The sequence below is a fragment of the Bicyclus anynana genome, chromosome 24, assembly GCF_947172395.1.
Source record: "Bicyclus anynana chromosome 24, ilBicAnyn1.1, whole genome shotgun sequence".
Lineage (NCBI taxonomy): Eukaryota > Metazoa > Arthropoda > Insecta > Lepidoptera > Nymphalidae > Bicyclus > Bicyclus anynana.
The window spans coordinates 10,020,051-10,044,286 of record NC_069106.1 but is presented as its reverse complement, the minus strand read 5'-3'; the positions used below and the strand labels follow the sequence as shown (position 1 = coordinate 10,044,286).

The window sequence follows — 24,236 nt, the reverse complement described above, 5'->3', positions numbered from 1 at the left end:
AATATTATATTTACATATATATATACAAATCGATTAAGTCGCGCTCGAGTTTCGGCTTAACAAACTAACGGCTATTAAAATTAAACATTTTACAAGTACTGTTTGTACGTTTCGATTGCAAAAGAAGAATATTTAGTTAACGAAACAGCCATCATAATTCTCATCACGTAACCTTGGTTAACAAAAGTTATTATAGTGCGACTTATAAGAGTAGAAAATAATAAAATTTGAAGTAAAATATTCGCTGTGTGGCAACACTACATTTACTGTCATTATCAGAAAGATCTGTCATTATAGAGCAACCGATAATTATTGATAGTTTTATCAGAATATTAAAATCATAGTTGAAATTCGGATAGTTACCAGACGAATTACAATAAATATTTAGATGAGATTGACTTGAATTTATTGAAATTTAATAAATGCAAACCATGAAATCACCTGTTTAGTACCCATAACACATAATGATCACATCTGGGCTAGATAGTAAGTATTTTTCAAATATGTTTATTAATTTATATCAGATAATAATATGATTTTCAACCTCTCATCTTATTTCAAAAAATAACTCATTTATTTAAAAAAAGAACATAATATTACCTATGTAAAGAACCAAATATCAATTAATGTCAAGTATCAAGGTAGTTGCAATACCAAGTGGGTGACAGTACACTGGGCTACCTAACCCTTCTTTATTGTTTACTCTTTTGTGTCGCATTATACGAAAATAATACGAAATAAAAATCCAAATATACATGGTAAGTTGGCTTCCAAGTTGGTGACCAAGTTGTAATCGTGTATCACAGCCTTAAAATATTTCCCTGATGTTGGCATTACTTTGTTCTGCATCGCGAAGTTGGTTGCATTTGTTTTTTAATTTTTATTCGCGTTCTATTTTTGTGTGTGACGGTTCTGTTGAGTGGAAAGCATTCTGTTTTGCAAAAAAAATTGAAAATTTGATGATTTTCACTTAGTTTGCCACTAAATCGATCTTTTCCTCCCGATTGCGATAGTTTTCACAATGCAGAACGGAGAAGAAACGCCGGCGTCGACCGAAACAGGTGAGTTCTAGGTTTGTTGTCGTAAATATTAGCAGGACAACAATACTAATGCGCTGTTTTCTTTCCGGGTTTCACCGAAAATAACTTTAGAAAATGATTTAAAAATTGTAAAAATTTGTTCTATTACTTGATAAAACACGTTGCGAACACGTTATTTGGTATTACCCTCAAAATTGGCTCGACATTTAACTTTTTTTACCAAGCGATTTTTCCATTAACGAATTCATTGCATTTCCCTCTAATTACGCTGTTAAATTATGTTTTCACTTGGTTTCGTGCATTGATTTACGTTTTGGGTGGTTTCGCTTGCAATTACACTACAGTTGGTGGCATAATTGGAGTGTGAAAAATGAGTCACATACCAACATTCTGCCCACTTATTGTAAAAATGTTATTTATTAGACTTCTAATTGTGTTTGCTATCATTTTTCTACGTTACTATTCGCCTTGATAGATATTACATGTCAGAAACAGTGGCTTGTTATAAGAAAACGTGGAGATTTTATTTTCTTTGCCTACCTTCATTTATGTCTCTAATTGAAATGAATTTCTAATTTGATTCTAAATCCTTTTTAATCGTACATTGTACAGATGGATTATAATATATCTATTAAAATTATGGTTCTGTATTAATTGTTTTGTATGTGGGAGTTATTATTTTAATGTAACAACTTGATGAAGTTTCAATGTCAGCCCAATTCTGTCTCACTTGGCTTAAAGCACATTTCTCATTAATTAGCAGGAAATGTTAAAAAATTAATGAGCCGTGATAGCCCAGTGGATATGACCTCTGCCTCCGATTCCGGAGGGTGTGGGTTCGAATCAGATCGAGAGGAGACTTGAGCTCTGCAGTAAGCCGAATATGGGTTGATGACGTAGGGCTAGACTAGAGAGTGATGTTTTGATCATGCCGCCATTGGCAAATGTCTTTCTCTCGTTTATAGATATGTCGTAGCACACATTTTAGGCCTTTTTATGTTGTACCAGCAGTTGCCTCACAGTTTCACCTGTTTTGTTTTCACTTGGGAATATAGGGATAAAGCCTATGACACTCGTAAATAACGTGGTTTTCTATTAGAAAAAGAAATTTAAGAAGGAAATTCGGAGATTACCCCTTCCACAAACTTTACCTCTTTATAATATTAGTATAGAAGGTAGGCCTGTCTACAATCATGCCTGATGGAAAGCAATGATGAGGTCTAAGATAAGGCGCACTTGCCTAGAAGATGACTATTCACCATTGCTTTTAAGGTGCTCAAATTATATGTGTCTGGGAACACAAAATCCTGAAGGGCATTCTACATCTTAGCAGGATTGATATTGAGTGGTTAACCACAATACCGTCTTCATCATAAGGGTACACGGGGCATGTGCCCAGAGCCCTACTTCTAAGTATATACCTGATAGAAGATTTTGCTCAACATTATCGTAACCATTATCTATCCGTTATCGTAACCAAAAAATCAGCAGAATTCTAATATCATTAATGACATATTACCTTTATCATACTGTATTTGATTACCTATAATATATGGTCATACTTAATAAACAAATGGTTGTATAATTTACTTTTTTTATTTTCCAAAAGGGCCCCAAATTCTTGAGTGCCCAAGAGCCCCAGCATAGTTTAAGACGGCGGTGGTTAACCATTGTATATAACAGAGCCAGGTTATGAAGGTATACAAACAACATTCCGTGTTAGACTGGCTTTTGTCAACCTGAGGCAAAATGCAATAAGAAAAACAAACCCTTGCAGAGTTTCTTGTGGGCTCTTCTTAAACCAATGTGTATTTGGGACCCTCCTAACTTTAATTTTAAGTTTTCAAGGACTATAACAATATAACCAGATGTTGCAAGTGCTAGTGAAATAAGCCTACTTATTTAAATTAAATGAAATTGGAATTTGAGCTTCATGTGTCTGTCATTTCGCTGTTATAACTTTCAGACTCACAGCAATGCTGTTTGGTGGCTTAATTGAGCTTCATCAGGGTATGTTAGGCGTAGGTTAGAGGTAGGGTAGAAATAGGGTAGGGGTTGTGTTGAATAGGGGTATGGTAGGGTAGGGTAGGGAAAGGGTTTCACACAGACAGATTCGCAGGTGGCCGTTAGTCATAGAATAAATTAAAGGCATCTCTTTTTTGTAGATGTCCCTAGGACTTTAAAGAGACTGGAATATAATGCGTGTGGTCTTCTATTAGCATGGCTATAGTTTGGATATACCTTTCGTGAGTCTGTGGTTCTTGATTCTTATAACTTGGGCATGTTTAAAAGCAAGAGTGAATAGGCATCTTCTAGGAAAGTTTGTCCCATCTTAGACCATATCTACACATCAAGTGAGGTCCAGTAGCGTAGCTTGCCCTGGAGGGGCACTGTATTTAAATGAGTTGGGGACCCAAATGAAAGGTAATTTCCCACAAAAGAAACATAAATGCTCACTTAAAATAAATATGACAGTGACTTAAACTATGTAAGATGTTTCCAACTTTTGGGCGCACGCTTAACCAGGGAAAAAAAGAGATAGGTGGGTTACCTATGTTTTACTAATTTTTGCTTTCACACGTAAGGGGCCCCTATAGTCCGTGGGCCCTGTATTGATACGGCTGGTACGGTGGTAGGTACGCCCCTGGTGAGGTCATAGACAAATGCAAGCCTATCTTGAATTTAAAAAATTCAGGGCATACTAAGTGTGCTCCTACAATATTAGTCAAGTGTTACACATACAGTTATTATAATATATACAGTCATTATTATATTATACTAACTGTTGTTGACTGATAAGATGTCAATTAGTAACTGACAATCATACTTACCTATATCTAACACATTATAATATACCTAATACTTTATTAATATTAAATCCATTCATTCTCACCTCTGAAATAGTACAAAAATCTTTCTCCGCGAAAGATTATAAAATTTCAAAATCTATTGAATTGTTTTATCGTAATTAGATGAAAATTCGTGCAGATTTAGCTTACTTACATTAAATGTAACATTTTTTAATAAGTGAACTATAAATATAAACGTACAAATAAAAAAGATATTAGTAATTTTGTTTGAACGCCCATAAATTTGCTAAATGAAAGCTGAAATTGCAGCCAAAAAACTGGGAATCCTGAATAAGGTCAAGCGGTACTTCACACCCCAACAACTTCTCACCCTCTACCAAGCTCAAGTCAGAACTTGTATGGAGTACTGCAGTCACCTTTGGGATGGTTCTGCAAAATATCAGCTTGATGCATTAGACTCGATAGATCGCCGCGCTAGAAGGATAATTGGTAATGAACCGTTGACACAGGCGAAATTGCAGACCTTGCAACATCGTCGCAATGTAGCTTGTCTGTCGGTTTTTTACCGGATATACTTTGGCGAGTGTGCTCAGGAACTTCACCATCTAGTTCCTCCTTCCCCTTTCTACCACAGAACAGCAAGATGTCGCAAACGGTGGCATCCATATATTGTGGATGTCCAGGCAACTCGTACGAAAAGATTTGCATCTACATTTCTAATTCGTACAGCAAAAATTTGGAATGCCCTTCCGGCGTTTGTGTTTCCTGACAAATACAATTTGGACACCTTCAAAGCTAGAGTGAATAGGCATCTTCTAGGTAAGCGCGCTCCAACTTAGACCGCATTAATGCTTACCATCAGGCTTAATTGTAGTCAAGCGCTGGCCTATATTGCATAAAAAAAAAAAAAAAAAATACAAATCTAACGAACATTATGTACTTACGACGTCATTAATTCGTATCATATTGTATGGGGTATTTTTCAAGATCCGTGGCAGCGCCGCAAATCTGACCCTTTAAATCCCTGTAGCTCCGAAAGTAATGATCACAGATACCCTGTTACTTTTACAAAATTGCTGTACTATTAGCATACTATTAATGTATATTATATATACTATTTTAAAAACTGTCATCGTCCCTATTATAAATTTCATTTCATAATTATTGTGAGTTATTATGGTTGCCTTAAATAAACAGTTGTACAACTTTATAGAATGTTATGTGTTCAGGTGTTTGGTATGTGGAAGACTTGGCCTTGTACTGTAGTACTAGTTTTTAGTTTTTTTTTTTTTTTTTTTAAAAGAATATTTGCCATATTTTTAAATATGACCCAATGGGGAATATTTCCCATTCCCCTCCAACTAGTCGGGAAAGACTGTATTAGGAGTGGGTGCGACAATAGACCAACGGGGCGGGGATCGAACCACCACCCTTCGGTGGTGAGTCCGACCGCTCTTACCGTTGAGCTATTGAGGCTCTAACTAGTTCTAGTTGTTTTAAGGTGATCACTCATTTGATAGCAATGCAAACAATTATAATCTAATACTATCCTTTATTATAACCATTGCATTCCTAATGTATAATCATGGACCTCTTATAATAAAAAGATGCACAATCATGTAGAAAATTTCACTTGATAACTGGCCAATTTTGCTTCGACAGTTTTAGAATTATTGGTAAAGAAAATTATACCTAAAGACCTTTAAATATGGTCCAATAAAATCCCAAATTCAGAGCAAATTCAACCTTAAGTATTGTGTTTAAGGTGTAATTTGCAAATGCGACTACTTGAATTGAGTGCCAAGTAGTTGTGTTTGGCACTCATTGAGTGGGGACGTTTTTTGGTTGCTGATTGTGCATCCACTTATTAATGGGAGATTCATGTGTAGAATGTCTACTTGTTCTATATTTTATAGTGCACCTGTAGCTCTCAGATGCTCAGACCAATGACCTTTTATAGGACCTGCCTCGGTAGAGGTTTACCCTTAGAGGTTAAAAATATATGATGCAACTGCATCTATAGAATTGATGTTTCATTGTGTTAAAATTACACATGTGTGTATTATGATTTAAAGTTTATAGTTGTGTGTGTAGTGTAAGGACACAACATAATTATTAGTGTTAAATGTTTTCGGTTTGTGAGTTTACCTCCTTTCCTTCAAAAAGCGATGGACAATTTTGTTGTTGAATTTTTTTCAATCTATAATATAGAAAGTTCTAAACTGACCTAGCTGAGAAATTAGGAACCGAACCTAGAACCTCTGTGTTGAGAACCACTGCACTACAAACTGCTGATGACGCCAAAAAGGTAGTCAAATATAGTTGCCCTATCCAGCGTCTCCCTGCAACCCGCTTGATATCCTCGATCCACCTAGTGGGGGGTCGACCAACACTGCGCATTCCAGCACCTTGGGACCCCAACGTCCATCGGCTCTTCGAACTATGTGGCCTGCCCATTGCCACTTCAGCTTCGCGACTCTTTTTTTTATTCTCTACAAGTCAGCCCTTGACTACAATCTCACCTGATGGTAAGTGACGATGCAGTCTAAGATGGAAGCGGGCTAACTTGTTAAGAGGATGAAAATCCACACCCCTTCGGTTTCTACACGACATCGTACCGGAACGCTAAATCGCTTGGCGGTACGTCTTTGTCGGTAGGGTGGGGTCGGCCACGGCCGAAGCCTCCCACAAGCCAAACCTGGACCAATTAAGAAAACCTCAATCGATCCAGCCGGGGATCGAACCCAGGACCTCCGTCAACTGCGCCACGGAGGCCGTCAAAACTCGCTGACTTTGGTGTACATTGTCGTCCACAGCACCAGTGCCCGAGGAGATAACGAAGCAGTCATTCCGCGTGAAGATATGGCGCCACCTGGAGACCAATGGGCTGGCCATGTTCCCCCGCCCGGTGTACAACCGTATCCCCAACTTCAAGGGTGCTGCAGAGGCGGCCGCCAAGTTGGCTGAGCTCGACGTGTTCAAAAATGCCAACACGGTGAAGGTCAACCCTGACAAACCACAGGAGCCTGTGAGGTTAGTGTTTCCTATAATAATAGTATAGTCTATGTAAGACAAAATATTAATTTGTACAAACGAAAAGGAGATTTAAACCCACGTCTTACTAAGGTTGTTGAACTTTCAGCCTTCCTAAAATGAGGGATGTCTGACTAGCACAGGCTTTCGGTCCACTAGTTTATATAAAATCTCTTTTTTTTTAATATATTTTCTATATTTTGATCTGTCAGCTGTTTCGAAAGTAATATTAAAAAGACCAATGACCCCTACGCTTATTTCTGTATCCAATGGTGTCGGTCGTGGGTTTTGGCAGCAAAGCCGTGTAGGCCCGTTAACTGTTCAATATAAATAGACAAGCGCTAATGTACACTACGCGTTAAGAAACACACTATATTTGCGACACGATAAAAGGGCTGTTTTGATTTGATTTTAGGGTTCCGAACGTACTTAGTACAAAAACGGGACCCTTATAATATCACTCGCGCACATTTTAATGTTTATCTGTTTTCTCCGAATGTACTGGACCAATTTCAAATTGTTGTGACCCAAATACATGGATGAATAGGTAAAATTTGGATATGGGGGGTAAGATGGAAAGTTGGAAAAAAAAAACTTTTGCAAACTACATCTTGTGATACATCACATGAAAGGTCTCGATAACAGGATTTAAAAAATACTTTTTTTGGAATTTGAAAAAAAAATGCTTTTAAGTTATTTAAACAAATAGACGACAATTGACCATGCCCTTTTTCTCCGAAACTACTGTATCTAGAAATTTGAAAAAATACAGAAATTAGCTTTTTACGTGAAGATTTTCGAAAAATTTGGAAACTCTGAATTTTTTTATATCTTTTTTAACTAACGTTACCAACTTGCCTATTATTATTTTTATTTAACTTTTTGTCAGCGTACCTTTTTTTCTGCCTTCTCTGTCACTCGTGTATTGTGCATGTATTTATTAAGCAATTATGTTACTTTTAATTTGGTATGATTTATTTTTATTTACTGAAAAAATTATATGTATTCTACACCCGAACATATACTTCTGTTTTAGAAGTTGGATAAAACTATGAAAGAATCTATTTAATTATATTTAATCTATTTTATTATTATTATTATTTTACTTAGCAACTAAGCTAAGTAAAAAAATATTTATAATTTTTTTTAATTAAAAAAAAACAGTGACAATATTTTTTAAAAGATTACTCTTGTTGATGAGGTCGTCTTTGCTTGTAAATGTTATACTGTTCTTTTTTGTATTTGTTATATTGTATATGTGCAACAAAGATGTCTAAATATATAAAATATATAATGATATTCACAAAAATTCTTATAACCTGATCTACAGACCTTTAGTTTGACTGTGCAGTTTTAACTGTACAGTTTTATTAATCGAATGTTCAATCAAACCTGTTTAGCATCGCAACAACGTACACTCATGCAATAATTAAGTAATTTTGTTTTACTACCTGCTAATGATTTATTTTTCTCTTTTGGTTTTTAGGTTTTAATACTGTATAATTTTTTATAATAACCAGTGTACAGTAAAACCAACTGGTTTATGTTGCACTATGGTTAGGCTTAATTTCAATATGTATTTTGTAGAATAATAAAAAATCATTAAAATAATTCATTGACCTTTTATAATAAAAGGACACACAATCATATAGAAAATTTCACTTAAAAACTAGCCAATTTTGCTTTTACAGTTTTAGAATTATTGGTAAAGAAAATTATACCTAAAGGCCTTTAAATATAGTCCCAAATTTAGTGCAAATTCAACCTTATGGATTGAGTTTAAGTTTGAAATGCGACTACTTGAATTGAGTGCCAAGAAGTTGTGTTTGGCACTCATTGAGTGGGGACATTTTTTGGTCGCTGTATGTGTATCCACTTTTTAATAGGAGATCGATGAAATAACTGTACAGTCAAAACTGAAACCCGTGTGTGGTGTCCGTTTTGACTTTACAGACTATTTATTTTTAGTTATTTATTATTATTATTAATTAGTATGGACAAACCCATTTACACTAATTAAGAAGGTACATGAAAAAGAAAAGGAAACAAAACAGCACAGTAAAAATAATAAACTATAATTTAACTATACAGCTGCTGTACAGTTAAAACTGCACATCTGTAACACGTATAAGAAATTTCGTATTCGTAGTGCGAATCTAATACCCGCTTCAAGTAATATATTTAATGATAGTTACGCCTATATAGCAGTGGGCAATTGAATTAATAGTTTCAATACACATCCTGCACGCTATGACTTGTTTATATAATACGGAACCACTCTACCAGAACTGAGAGAGCACCGTCTCGCAATGTTATAGTTGTCGACTGTATGTAACTATACAGTTGTTTACTTTTTACCCGAATTCCGAGGAAGGAATATGTTTTTCGAGTCTATAATTAATTTGTGTCTTCTTGGACTAAGAATGACTGACAACTTTAGTATCAGACTTTGATAATAAAGCTATTTTCGTATCGACTTAGGCTGCCAGTCCACCGAAGCGGAGCGAGGCAGCGGAGCCGAGAAACGGAGAAATATTAACCAACCAGCTGACGCCGCGTGGTTTTACCCGCGTGGATCTCGTTCCCGTAAGAATACGGGGATAAAATATATAGTCTTCCTCGATAAATGGGCTATCGAACACTGAAAGAATTATTTAAATCGGACCAGTAGTTCCTGAGATTAGCGCGTTCAATCAAACAAACAAACAAACTCTTCAGCTTTATAATATTAGTATAGATAGAATTTCACAAAATCTCCGCTCCTCTTTATTGGACAGGGACTTGCGAGCTAGTTTGAAAGATTCATATAAAAATGGTAACGGAGTTGGGTATCACGTCTGCAATTCTGCTCCGTAGTACTTTTTCACTCCGCTCCGCAGCCTCGCTCCTCTCCGGTGGACATACAGTACGCAACTCCGCTCCGCATTAGTCTGTTTCTCCGCTACGCGCACTGGACAGTCAGCTTAAGGCTAAAATTTTTTTATTATTAATCAGCTTTCTAAAGACAGGCGTCCACAGATTCGACTCGTACGTATCGGACATATCGGTTAAAGGGATTTTTAATTTTACGGTAGATTCGTGCGATCGGCACGATGCGGATCAGTGGACGGACTTGTATGACTTTCTGAAATAATTGCAAAATCAAACGTTAATTTCTTTTTTTTATAGTTCAAAATTTTTTTTTGTCATTTAATCATTTGTTTTTAAGGTCAAGTAGGTACAAAGATTAGCTTAATTGCTTTTTGACACTGATATGCGGGCGACGGGGGAAAGACTGCGCGTGTTTGAAATCGTGCGTGCGGGGAATTGAGGTGCATCAGTCATGGGTTTTTCATTCATCGCTACACGCCCCCCGACAAGCGCGGACCATAGCGAGTGTTACCAAGCTATATGGCTCTTTAATGGGACCTTAACGGCGTCACCGGGGGTTAGGGCGAGCGCAGAAGCATCGCCTGATGGTGCCTGAAGGCAGAAGCATAAGATGTGGGCGGTACGTCTTTCTAAGGGCGTCTCCTCTAATTATAATAATAATATAGCCTTTTATTTCCTTATCGAATCTTACAATCTAAATATAATATAGAATAATTATTACAAGTAGGTATTACATAATGTGCATGCATGATGTTACTAAACTTTTTACAATTGATAGAAGTTACGATTACATTTTACTCGTAAATAAACACATTATATAAACTTGTACCATATTTTTTTTTTTCATTCCATATGGACCCCACTACGAGTAAAGGCCTCCTCCAATTTGTCTCCTCTAATTAGCTTAGCTTAAATTGAAACCAATGTCAAATATTGATAAATAATGTTTGCATATTTGCATTTTGACCCAATGTCTATAAAACTGATACACTCGGACCTCTTGTTAGCACATAGATAACGTATTTATAATTGCACGGGGCTCGCACGCTTTTATTAAACTAATAATAATTAAATTGAAAATTTTGAAATACTCGGACATTCATTTTTTTTTACTCAAACAATAAAACAAGCAAAAACTTGTCTAACCACCAGCTCTCGTACCAAAATATCATGTCACACCTCAACGGTAAGAGTGGTCGGACTCATCACCGAGGGGTGGTGGTTCGATCCCCGCCCCGTTGGTCTATTGTCGTACCTGATACAGTCCTTCCCGACTAGTTGAGGAGGAATGGGAATATTGGTCATATTTAAAAAAGATATGGCAAATATTTTTTTTATAAAAAAAAAAGCGTACACCAAACAGTTTTAGTTAATGCGTTTGTCTATCTCGGTATTGTTTATACGAGTACAATGAGTGCTTATAACTTAATTTTAATAAAATAACTTTTGTTATCAATAAAAATCGTTGTTTGGGATTTTAAGGTGCTGATAGACTCGAGTATTTTTTTTCTGACTGTACCTATAAGTGCCGTAGGATCCTTATGGGACCTCAGCGGCGTCACCGGGGGGTTTGGGCGAGCACAGAGTCATTGCCTGATGGGGTCCAACAGAAGCAGAGTAAACAGGCGGAACGACTCTCTAAGGGCGTCTCCTCTGAGACTCGGACCTCGGCTTAGAAGGCCGTTCGGGAAGGGTGTTTTGGCATGAGTGTATCAGTCGGGCGCCCCCGAGATCGTGAGTTAAAAGCCCACGTCTGGGTGACGTCAGATATTCGGAGCCTCGTCTTTGCCGGCGAAGACGCTGTGTAGCTTGTGTTTGTGTTGCCTGGGAAGCGTTGTCGTCAGGATCGTAAAGGACGTTATTTGGGCGTCTAGATCTACAATCAGCGTTGGTATCGGGGATGTAGCTGCCTCAACCACCAGTTGCTTGGGGTATTCACTTGTAACAGAACATCGAGCATTCGCCATTTTTATATTTGTTGAATTGAACAACGAGCCGAGCTAAGCATAGAGTCAAATATTGTTACTAACATCTTGAGAATTCTAGCGAACGCTCTATTCGAAGCAATCAATTAAGATTTATTTATTATAAATTCAGGTTACAGTCTGATCTTATTGAAATAAACACCAAATTCCGCCTTACAGCTTGCAATATCATTATAAAAAACAGCTAAGATTGTAATTTACAATAATCAATTCACACATTAATTATTTGTACAGTGATTAATTTATTAGTATGTAGGTACATTGAATATTTTAGAGAATAAACCATGCAAAACAATAAATTCCAATAGTTCCAATAAAACCATGAAAAAAATTCGATGCTCGACAAAAGACATTCTTCATGAAGATGTCAGCAAAAAGCTCCAAGCAAATCTGCTCGCTAAAATGTTCTCGTATTTTTCTGTGATTTAACATTCGCACGAATACTCATTACTAGTGAATGCTCAAGTCTGTCAGCATCTTTAGATTGCAACAAATTACGTAATCAAGTCAAGTAAGGAAGCATAAGGACAAATGTCTGAATTTGTCAAAGGCGAATAAATAATGACTAATGAGCGAGATAGGTTGACCTCGGATGCAGTATCGCTTTTAATAATATCTAGATGTGACATTTCTCTGATATATCTATCTTAAATATATAAAACAGTAAGGTCATTCATCATGAAATTTCGAAAACCGTTTAACGTACAAAGATGAAATTTGGCAGTTAGTAAACGTTGTAAGAAAAATTGTAACGTAATTGAATGAGAGGGTTTCAAAGTTACAAAATAAAACATTTTAGTTATCGAGTTACGAGCGCGATTAATTGTTTTACTTATTTTGAAGGAAAATAACCTCCTAATTAATCGCTAAAATTTTCTGACAATTTTAGTAAGCCAAAATAATAAAGAGCCGTGATAGCCCAGTGAATATGACCTCTGCCTCCGATTCCGAAGGATGTGGGTTCGAATCCGGTCCGGGGCATGCACCTCCCAACTTTTCAGTTGTGTGCTTTTTAAGAAATTAAATATCACGTGTCTCAAACAGTGAAGGAAAACATCGTGAGGAAACCTGCATACCTGAGAATTTTCTCATTCTGAGAGGAGACTCGAGCTCAGCAGTGAGTCGAATATGGGTTGATAATGATATCTATCTTTAATATATAAAAGAAAAAGGTCATGAAAATCGAAACCACTTAACGTACAAAGAAGAAATTTGGCAGGGTGGTAGTTTATAGTTAGTAAACGTCCGCAAAGACGGGATTTTGCGACATGGCCAGATTAAGGAGCCCTAAGGGCGGTCAAAGGGGCGTCGATTCCGAGGGTGTAGGTTCGAATCCGGCGCGAGGCATGCACCTCCAACTTTTCAATGTGCATTTTAAGACATTAAATATCACGTGTCTCAAACTGTAAAAAGAAAACATCAGAGAATTTTCTTAATTCTGCCAATCCGCAATTGAACCAGCGTGGTGGATTGTTAGCCTTTACCCCTCATTCTAAGAGGAGACTCGTGCTCAAAAGTGAGTGGAAAATGGGTTGTTAATGATGATGATTTGTTCCCAGGGTAACGTGCCTGGAGAAACAGAAGACCCTGTACGTGCCAGTGCCGCGTCTGCAGAGCGGCTTCCTCAACCGCATGGTGTTGCCAGAGGAGGAGACCAGGCCCGGCGCCATAAGGAAGGCGGTGTCTCGGAACGGCATGGAGACGTATGGGAAACCTTTGAGTGAGTGTTTCAGCCGTAAAAACCTATGCTAAGGCTGCCTTTCCACCAAAGCGGAGCGAGGCAGCGGAGCGAAATATTGTTGATTTCTGGTTCAGTTATATAAAAATATTAACTAAATTGCATACATATTTCCTCAAAATTAGGTAAAGTCCCTTTCAATACAAGCCATTTATGAAAGGGACAAAATACAAAATTTTTAAAGATGAGGAAATAAACTATGAATTGATTAATGATAACTATTGCATTTCATTTCAATAGTCTAATATTAAACGCTTCCTATTCGTCTTCAATCTGTTCCAAATATTTTCTCAATCGCTTACTGTGGCCTCGTATTCAAAAATGTCCCTTTCATGCCACCTCTCCCCTACTCGGTTTGTTGTCGGTAAACAGTGCACGTCATCAAGTATAGATTTAGGCTGCCAGTCCACCGGAGAGGAGCGAGGCTGCGGAGCGAAGTGAGAAAGTAATGCAAACGTGATTCCCCTAACGAACATACAGACAGACAGACAAAAACTTTACTAATGCATTTTTGCACCTTTCTAAATTTTTGGAAATATATTTCGCTAGCGGACGCCCGCGACTTCGTCCGCCCTTAGTTACCTCTTTAATCGAGCCCTTACGCTGTAAAAATGGAGAAACTTCTCCCGTTTTCCCAACATTTCCCTTCACTGCTCTGTTTCCATTGATCGAAGCGCGATGAAAAGTAAACTATAACCTGTCCAGGAGTATGAAGAATAATTGTACCAAGTATCGTTAAAATCCGTCGAGTAGTTTTTGTTTCTCTATCGAACATACAGATAGACACAAAAATTTTACTGATTGCATTTTTGGCATCAGTATCTATCACTAATCACTCCCTGATAGTTATTTTGGAAATATATTTCATGTAATTCTATACATGAAATATATTTCCAAAATAACTATCAGGGAGTGATTAGTGATCTCTCTACAGATTTATTATATAGACTTGAAAAACTGTCATCATCCCTATTATTGAATGTATAAATGGTCTCCAACAGGTATCGAAGACTCCGTTTCGCTAGATCTCGTCGTGATGGGCTCCGTCGCGGTCTCCAAGGAGGGATATCGTATTGGTAAAGGGAAAGGTAAGCCATGTTCATTAAAAGAAAGAAAGAAAAATGCATTAATTTCAACATTATGCTACACATCATATCTTTATACACCCAGAACAATTACCTATACCCTGCGATTTCTGGCATAACCAAGAAAATGCCCCCAGCTCGGCTTAAGCTACCCTTAAAAGGGTTGATTTTCATAGAACCATAGATGAGGTGTCGCCACAGACACAGCTCACACAATCTTGGTTCATCGGTTCATTGTTCAAAACCTCAGACTAATTACATAAGGATCTGCCTCGCTAGACGTTACTTTTCTGTCCAAGTATATGATTGATGATCTAATGCGATTTTAAAAACTGTCTCTATAGAATCGATGTTTCATAGTTGTAATCGAGTATAAAATAGTTTAGTAAAATATTCAATGATTTATTTTAATTGATAATTAAATGTACAAAGTCTACAATTTTGGATATTAAGGGAGATGCTTTTACCCGGTAACATAATTTCCGACTACTGTGAAGATGAATAATGAGTATGTGAGGTAAACGTGGGAGATAGTAGTTTAAAAAACTCCTTTCGTAAGTGAATCCATTCGTTGTTGTTTTCTCCACTTTACCTAGGTAGTGAAAATAATATTTATAATATTAGTGTGTTTACTCGTAGTTGTTAGTAGTAGGGGAGCCGAAGAGGGGATTTTTGCAGTTTCGAGCGCGGCAGATAAACATAAGGGAGTATACCTTGCACGTTGTTGAATACCTCCACCAAGTATGAGACCTTAATATTGGGTGAGTACGTTTAGGGCAACCAAATAAAAAACTAACTTCATAAATACTCATCCAGCACGTCAGATTAAGATAAGTTAGGTGAGTTGATAGCTAAAAACTGCACATTTCGAAAATCTGACGATTTGAGCGTAACGTAATGAAATGGGAGGGTTTCAAAGTTACAAAATAAAACCCTTATATTTTAGTTCTCGGGTTACGAGTGTGATTTTTTACTTATTTTGAAGGAAATAACCTCCCAATTAATCGCTAAAATTTTCTGACAATTTCAGTAAAGCATAGTAATAAAAATTGCTTTTAAAGTCTGTAGTTTTTTTTTTCTACCGCTAAAAGTAAAAAAAAGTAAATAATCATTTATTCTTTTTATAATTTAATCTACCAAATGCAATCGGTCCCCATGACGTTCGAGTAACTGCAAATTTAGCATTCCGGGCTTCCCTACTATAGTATAGGTTATCCATTAACTTCCCTACTATAGGTTATTATTTAATTATTTTATTTTATTTATTTAGAAAGGAAAACTTACAGCTAAATAAATAGATAGCAAGCTCACAAGGAAAACATACTTCAATAAAACTTAATAATGATAATAATAGAAATAAATTAATAGAAAAGGCGAAAAAGAAAACAAAAACAACAAAACTAAATTGATAAGTAAACAAGCTAGCTTAACATAAACAATCCATTAATATTATTATAATGTTTTCAGGCTACGGTGACTTGGAGTTTGGTTTGATGATGCACATGAAGGCGATCAAACCCAACACGCTGGTCGCTACCACTGTGCACGATTGTCAGGTGGGTATCAATTAATAAAAAATCAGAATGTGTAGCGCACTTGTAACAAAATATTTTATTAAAAATAATTTCGAATTGGGCTTCTGTATTAACGTTTATTTATAATTTTTGTTTTCTATAATTTAATTTTGTATTCTATAATTTAATTTTGCTTTCTATAAATTAATTTTGTTTCTTTTTCATAATGATTTTACACTGCTTTCTCTATTTAATTATTACATATTAGGTTTATAACCTTCTTCTTAGCTTCTTCGTTTTGTTCTTCCCTCAAAAGGATTGGGCAGAATATCAGCGTTGTAGGTACTGTTGTACCCACAACATTCTAGCTGAGTCGGATCCATATTATTGGCATAACACATTTAATTCTATATTATTTATATATTTATAGTTATAAGTATCACGATGTGTATTAGTTTTAAGTTTTCAATGTGTTGTGTTAACAAATAAAAATTTTCTATTCTATTCTAAAAGTTAAGGATTTCTTATAAAACTCAATTTAAATATCACGTTCAAATTTTCCAAACGTCAAAAACGCTGTCGTCCTTTTTGTGACGTCACTTGATGTATTTTCTATACCAATAATTCTAAAACTGTCAAAGCAAAATTGGCCAGTTTTTAAGTGATAGGTGATGGTCCATTTCACGTCCACTCTTGTACCCCGTATCATAAAATTTTAAAAAATACAAGTATTTTACAAAAATTTATTAAAGTGAATAAATCTAACTAAATAAAAAAGAAATAAATCAAAAAATAAACCCAAGTTTTTGAGTTATATCAAGATGGCGACCATAGAGCAAGACAATTGACAGCAAACGTCAAATCGATTACTGCATCGAAAACGTCATCTATCCGCCATGGGTGCATTTCTTGGGAGTTAATGAATATTATTTCTAAAGAATTAAAGTAAATTCGTAGATTTATATAATCTAAAATAGTTAAAAAAAATTATCTTCTTTTATTTCAGCCAGGGTACAATCCTGATCCTGGGCTTCATACAATTATGGACCATTTCCTTGTGTACACGATTGTGTGTCCCTTTATTATAAGAAGTCAATGTATAATTATGATGTTTCAGGTGTTCGACACATTGCCAGCTCAGCTGTTTGGTCCACACGATGTGCCCATAGACCTCATTGTCACGCCAACACAGGTATATATCTATCTATACTAATAATACTATTTTAGCAAACTCAGACAAATATAAGAAAAACAATGTCAATGTCAATGAACAAAGTTCACAACATTTGTCAGGACAACTTAATAAACAAATCAAACTGTAACAAAAATAAGACAATTGAATGGCAGAGAATGACCTTGAGTGAAGTCACGCACTTGTAAACGTTGTGTGTAGGGTTAAAGACGTCTTTGACTGTTAACCAACACTCCTTTTTCACACTCACTATAGCCGACCGTACAACGAGCGCTTTATATCGCAAGTCGTTCCCGCCAACCGATCGCTACCCCTCTCTAACGCCCCACTCTTTACGACAATAAGTCGCGGCACTTGACGTCATTTTCGTCTCAGACTACAATGTCCTACAGTAAATATAGCTGACGCCGCGTGGTTTCTATTCCCGTAGGAATACGGGGATAATATATAGCCTAATAGCCTTCCTCGATAAATGAGCTATTTAACACTGAAAGAATTTTTCAAATCGGGCCTGTAGTTCCTGAGATTAGCGCGTTCAAACAAACAAGCGTTATATATTAGTATAGATAGTTTGCGAGGTTTTAGGGGATAAATTCAGAATCGCGGAATTATGGATACACTTCTTCTTCACTTCAAAAAGCAAAATCTTTCGAAAAAGTCCCATTTGTCACTGGTGATCATTTGTTTTTTTTTCCGAGAAAATCGAATTTATACTAAAAGAAAATGGATTCTATTTTAGATTGTATCATCACTTACCATCAGGTGATTGTGGTCAACTTGTAAAGAAAGAAAAAAAAAAACATGAAAAACTGTCATCATTTTTACTATCACCCCTGCAGTTATACGTCCCCCGTCGCCCGCGGAGACTGTCACCAACGAATTTGCCAACTGTTTGATGATTTTTTACCAGGTGATAGAAACCCAACGCATGAGCCAACGGCCGGTGGGCATCCTGTGGCACCTGCTGTCCAACCGCCGCCTCGAGCTGATGCCGGTGCTGGGCCAGCTGCGCGAGATCGAGATGCTGTGAGACAATCTTTGTAGTCTTAAGTTATACCAGGTGATAGAAACCCAACGCATGAGCCAACGGCCGGTGGACATCCTGTGAAGAAAACTTAATTTAAATATCACGTATTTTTTCAAATTTCCAAACGTCAAAAACGCTGTCGTCCATTTTGTGACGTCACTAACACACTTGATGTACTAAGCTTCGAACTATTGTTAACTAAATATTTTCGTCAAACGCTCCGTTTGTGAGGGATTTATTATACTGACGTGGTGAAACAGTTGAAACATAGACTGTCATGGCTGACAGGTGTTTTGGATCGTATTATCAAAAACGTATTTAAAATCTCGTCTCAAAAAAAAATATGATTTTTTTTTCCGTCTAGTAGAACGATAATGAACTATTTAAGACCATTAAAAAAAAAGTGTCAACTAGCGTATTGTTTGAGTCGATTTTTGTTTTTGCAGCGCGGGTCGAGCGTGCGTACTGAAGGAGGACGACACGGACATTGAGGAGCGCACGGCGCAGCGCACCGGACAGCGCACGCGCCGCCAGCGCAGGCGCACGCGCTCGCACAAGAGCCAGAGCGAGGGCGAAGTGAGTTACTGTCAAACTGTATACAAACATAGGACCAATGCATTGGTGTTGAAACAACTCGACATCTCGAAAAGACTTACAAGTATAGGAGCAATGCATTTTAAAATGGAGCGAGATCCAATTATGGCGCCTCTCCTGTTTGCTCCTAATTATATGGAGACATCTATACCATATTCTTACTTTAGTAAGAATGGAACGCGAATATCTTGACCATACTATGGGTTGACCAATTGAAAATCAGTCGCAGTACCGTCTACGGTTGATTAGGATTATCATTTAGGCGCTCTCTAGGTTTTGGCGCCTGGAGCGACTGCTTATAACCATTATATTATCGTTTCGTTCGCAGGGCAACACCACAGAGGGCGAGGACGCCAAGTCGACGAAGGCGCGCCGCACGCCGCGCCGCCGCAACAGCACCAAGTCGCTCAGCAAGGAGGACAAGCCGCGCCGCCCGCGCCGCCCCAAGCCCGTCATCGACTTCACTGTCAAGGTGAAGCTATGCTTCAACGATAGGCTCAGCGATGCTGCAACAATGTTAACGCAATGATTCAACACCAGGCTCAGCAATGCTTCAACACCAGGCTCAGTAATGCTTCAACAATAGACTCGACAATGCTTCAACAACAGGGTCGTTATGAACGGTCTCTTTGGGACATAAATGTCAAAAGACATAACAAGTGATTGTTCCAGGATCTAGTTGAAGATCCGTATTAGAAACGTTCTTCACCCATCTGATTATTGGATGAAAAGTGTTCTATATCAAACCAGCGGACGCCAGCGACTTTTCCACTCAAGTCACTCTCTCCGCCTATCCCAAGTAACCCATAAAGAATTATACAACAAGAAATGTGGACTTCTCGAACGCCACGAGTATACTGAAGCCGACCGTACGACGAGCGTCTTATATCGCAAGTCGTTTCCGCCAACAAATCGGTACCCCTCTCTAACTCTCCACTCTTTACAGAACCAAGTCGCACCACTTGACATCATACTCGTCTCAGACTACTATTTCCTACACTATATTAACCATTATTAATTATTAACTATCATTAAAGAGAAATGGCGAGCAGTAGATACAGCAAATTACTGAATTTGTATCAGTAGAGGATCCCAATATATCCTGGACTGAAATTTTTTAGGCAACCCATTGGCAATATATTTGTTGACATATTTAATTTGATATAAAATACTTAATTTATATAATTTGTGTAGATCTTTTCTAATTCGGATCTTAGACTATATGTTTTGTTGTATAGATCTCAAACATCAGTCCCAGTACGCGAGTGCGCGATCTGAAGCAGGCGCTGTCTGAACGCGGCGTCAAACCACAAGTCATGGTGTGGAAGGTCAGTATTTTTTTTTTTTAATTTAAGCACACAAGAAAACGCTACTGAGCTCTGTAGCGTTTCTCAACAGGTGGGCCTGAAAATGAACACGGCCAAAACAAAAATAATGTGTAATGCTCATGTATCGCTCCACCCAGTTATAGTTGAGAACGCTGCATTCGAAATTGTAGACGACCTAGGACATATTATGATCCAGTTGGTCTAATTTCGAGAAAGAGGTGAACCGTCGAATTCAACTCGGCTGGGCTGCATCAGGAAACTTCGCGACATCTTTTCGTCCGAAATTCCTCAGTGCCTGAAGAGAAAAGTCTTCAAACAGTGCGTGTTGCCAGTTCCGAGACTTGGTCGCTGACTATGGGCCTCATAAGAAGGCTCAGAGTCACACAGCTACTGGAACGAGCTATGTTAGGTGTATCTCTGCGTGATCGAATCAGAAATGAGGAGATCCGCAGAAGAACCAAAATCACCGACATAGCTCAACGAGTTGCGAAGCTGAAGTGGCAATGGGCGGGGCACATAGTTCGAAGAGCCGATGGACGTTGGGGTCCCAAAGTGCTGGAATGGCGACCCCGCACTAGTAAGCGTAGTGTTGGCCGACCCCCCACCAGGTGGACTGACGACATCAAGCGAGTCGCAGGGATTCGCTGGATGCAGGTGGCTCAGTATCGTGATGTTTGGAAGTCCCTACAAAAGGTCTATGTCCTGCAGTGGACGTCCATCGGCTGATATGATGATGATCAGATTTGCGGCGCTGTTATCATCCCCATTCTAAAATTTAATTATATATTAAATTTTTATTATATTTTACAGGGTTTCCGTGGATTCTGCTATCTACATTTCTTCAAGCCTAGCCCACCAAAGGTAAAATTACCTCAATACCTGTATCTTCTAGAGAAAGTTCCATTAAAATTCTAAAGATTAGCTCGGACAGAGAAGCACTACAGACAGATATGTATTAGTATTGTTGATTTCTTGTTTCACCCCAGGGCGAAGGCGACGTGTACACACCACCGAACATGGAGAGCGTCATCTCTGCGCTGTCGGAGATGTCTCTGGGCGGGTCGGGGGGCGCGCCCGGCGAGGAGCGCGACGACAAGCCACGCCTGCTGCTCGTGGAGCCCGCTCCCCCACGCCAGCCGCCGCAGCCGCCCGCAGACGTGCCCGCAGACGCGCCCGCAGACGCGCCCGCAGTCGTGCCCGTATCCGCGCCCGCACCTGAGGTACGTACGCACGCACGCACGCCGCGCCTGCTGCTCTAGAGCCCGCTCCCCCATGGCAGCTGTCGCAGCCGTTCACAAACTTTCTAAGACAAAATATTCATCATCATCATCATATCAGCCGATGGACAAAACATCACGATACTGAGCCACCTGCATCCAGCGAAAAAATAATTGTTCTCAATTGTAAATTATAATACTGTATGACTTCAAAAGAGCAACTGTTGAATTTCTTGCCGGTATCTTCTCAGCAGAACCTGCCTTCCGAACCGGTGGTAGAAACTTTACAAATAGTCAACTGACGTGTCAAAAGTGCTTGTAAACTGAGCCTACTTGAAATAAATTAATTTTGAATTTGAATTTGAAAAAAACGTGCCCGTACCCGCACTCGCACCTGAGGTGCGTACGCACGCACGCAGACGTGCCCGCAGATGTGCACGCAAACGCGCCCGCAGTCGTGCCTTTACCCGAGGTACGTACGCACGTGTCGGTGCGTGTGAGTCATTAGATCGGTTCGTGACGTCACAAGCCGAGATAGTACAAAGTGTTACGTGAGTTAGGTGGGGATTATTGGGAGGCCGAGTGCTGGTGATGAAGGCGACTAGCTCATTCTTGTCGTGACGTTCGATCCGTCCACACTTATTGTTGGATTTATGGATTATTTGCCGATGGCTAGTTCGTTGATGACCATGCGGGCGACGGGCGGGGAAGGACTGAGCGCGGTTAATCGCTACCCCCCCTCTCGGCTTATCAGGAGTGTTACGAACAAATTTGCCAAGCTATAGGCATACAAATCGATTAGCAGATGCGCACAACATTTTTATATTGAGATAAATAATGTCATAATTATATCATTTCCAGGTACACTGATTCCCGCGAGCCGAAACAATTTTCGACCCGACAGAGTACACTAAATAAAAAAAAACATAATATTTTTTAATAAATATAATTTGTAAAACACACATATATTACGGTCGTTGCTCGCTTTAATTTCGCACGCGGAGCCTCGACGGCCACTGTTGGCTGTCGCATTCCGATACTAATTGTTTTAGGTTTAAGGTTGATTTTACTCTGCGCCGGGCGTGTGACACTAATTTTAACAATACTTGTTGTTTTGATACTGAACGTTATGGTCAATTTGATTATAAAATATTACAAATCTAAAGGTACTTTTTACTTAAAACTTGGGTATCGAGAGTTGTAATACATTTTCAAGTTTTATTTTATTCGAAAAAAAAAATGTTTGCAATCACTGGAACATTGATTGCAAACATTTGATGTTAAATTTGTTTTTAAAATGTTTATATATCATTAAATACGTTGTCTGGATTTTTCAAGTTTAAGTTATTAAAAGAAGTAACAGGCCAGAACTGATTTTTTATTATTTTATATATTTTCAAGTAATATTGACTTCCATACCTAAGTTTTAAATATTCATACCTTACCATTTGTGTTCATACCTATGTAGATCTTTACTATATAAATATATATATTTATTTTATGCACAAAGTATTCTTGTGTAGGTACATTAGTATACGGAATTCACAATTAGTTGTAATTATACCCCTTTATTATAACCTCTTCTTCTATCGTATGTCAAATTACTGTTGTTAGACAGAGATAGGGTTACTATTCAACCGTTACGTTTATTACTAAAGTACTGTCATAATGAAAATTTTTAGTTCATACGTTTTTATATTTATGTATATTGTATATACACCTTATATATTGGATTCTTTATTAATATTATACCAGAAGTGAGAATTTTAGTTTCCCATATATAAAGAACATAATTATTATGTTATATGTATTTGGTTTTTTATCTCTCTCGCACACGTACCCCGGCGCATCTGTTTAGAAAGAGTGAGCTATATTTACAAAGAGTATAATTGATATATCTTTATGAATGTTTAAGTTGTTCTCTAGTCTTAAACGTTAGATTAATATATATTTAAAAGTAAAAAAAAAAATAGTAAAAGGAATTTACTCTGTTTTTTTTTTTCAATGCTAATGTGAGACTTGAGCATTTCTTCCATATTTTGTTAAACATATTTTCTTAGTGTTGTAAGATTTCGGTCGAGTAGAGAAGATACCTTGCGATGAGTTTTGTCTCCACTTTGTATACGAATGACGTCATTAGTAACAAATCATCCAAAATCGAAATTCCATTTGAAAAACGTAAAATATAATAATACCAGTTAATTATTTGGAGATATCTTGCTGTTTGTCATTTTTTGGTAAGACAGAAACCGAGAATGAGTTATATAATAAAAGTTAAACAAAAATCGAAATTTCACTATCTATATAAAATATGACTTGTCGGATTCGTAAATGCTAGTGACGTCATTAACATATGTACAAAGTACTGAAAAAACATAACAAGGCGATCTTCCTCTCTTGCGAGTGAGCCTTACAAGTAGATTTTTTTATTTTTATTAATAAAATTTAAGGTGCTTAAGTAAACGGGATTCCAAACTACCCTCTTATTTTTATGAAAAACTTGCAATCTGCTTCTGTGGTTCCAAAATTATGATTCTGATTGTGAAATATTCAATTTGGTTATAACTGGTTCGGGATTTTGATTATGAATTACTCAACTGTATCATATCGAACTTCCTAAAAATATAAAAATATTCTGATTAGGAAAAACTCTTTTTCACACATGCATAAAGGAGATGGTCTAAAATTGTATGGAGCCCAGGATCAGTCATTGGTGAAAATAAAAGGAACTGAAAATTTTAACTATTTTCGATTATACAAATCTATGGATTTACTTTTATTCATTCGAAATAATATTCATTC

The 24,236-nt window shown here is 37.5% G+C and overlaps 1 protein-coding gene across 1 annotated transcript; it reads left to right on the top strand.

The window, feature by feature from the left end:
- Nucleotides 1–866: 866 nt before the first annotated feature.
- LOC112054908 (methenyltetrahydrofolate synthase domain-containing protein) lies at nucleotides 867–23,611 on the top strand. The gene is made up of 13 exons (XM_024094851.2): nucleotides 867–1,061; nucleotides 6,667–6,883; nucleotides 13,299–13,459; nucleotides 14,479–14,565; nucleotides 16,030–16,118; nucleotides 17,194–17,268; nucleotides 18,179–18,294; nucleotides 18,742–18,871; nucleotides 19,218–19,361; nucleotides 20,128–20,217; nucleotides 21,028–21,078; nucleotides 21,204–21,437; nucleotides 22,296–23,611. Exons 1-13 carry the CDS (start codon nucleotides 1,022–1,024, stop codon nucleotides 22,302–22,304), a joined length of 1,443 nt encoding a protein of 480 aa, XP_023950619.1. The 5' UTR covers nucleotides 867–1,021; the 3' UTR covers nucleotides 22,305–23,611.
- The last annotated feature ends 625 nt before the right edge of the window (nucleotides 23,612–24,236 follow it).

Coding starts and splice junctions, on each gene's coding strand:
- LOC112054908 (XM_024094851.2), top strand. CDS start 1,022: ATGCAGAACGGAGAAGAAACGCCGGCGTCGACCGAAACAG. Junction 1,062..6,666: donor GCCGGCGTCGACCGAAACAG/GTGAGTTCTAGG, acceptor TGTCGTCCACAG/CACCAGTGCCCGAGGAGATA. Junction 21,079..21,203: donor TCAAGCCTAGCCCACCAAAG/GTAAAATTACCT, acceptor GTTTCACCCCAG/GGCGAAGGCGACGTGTACAC.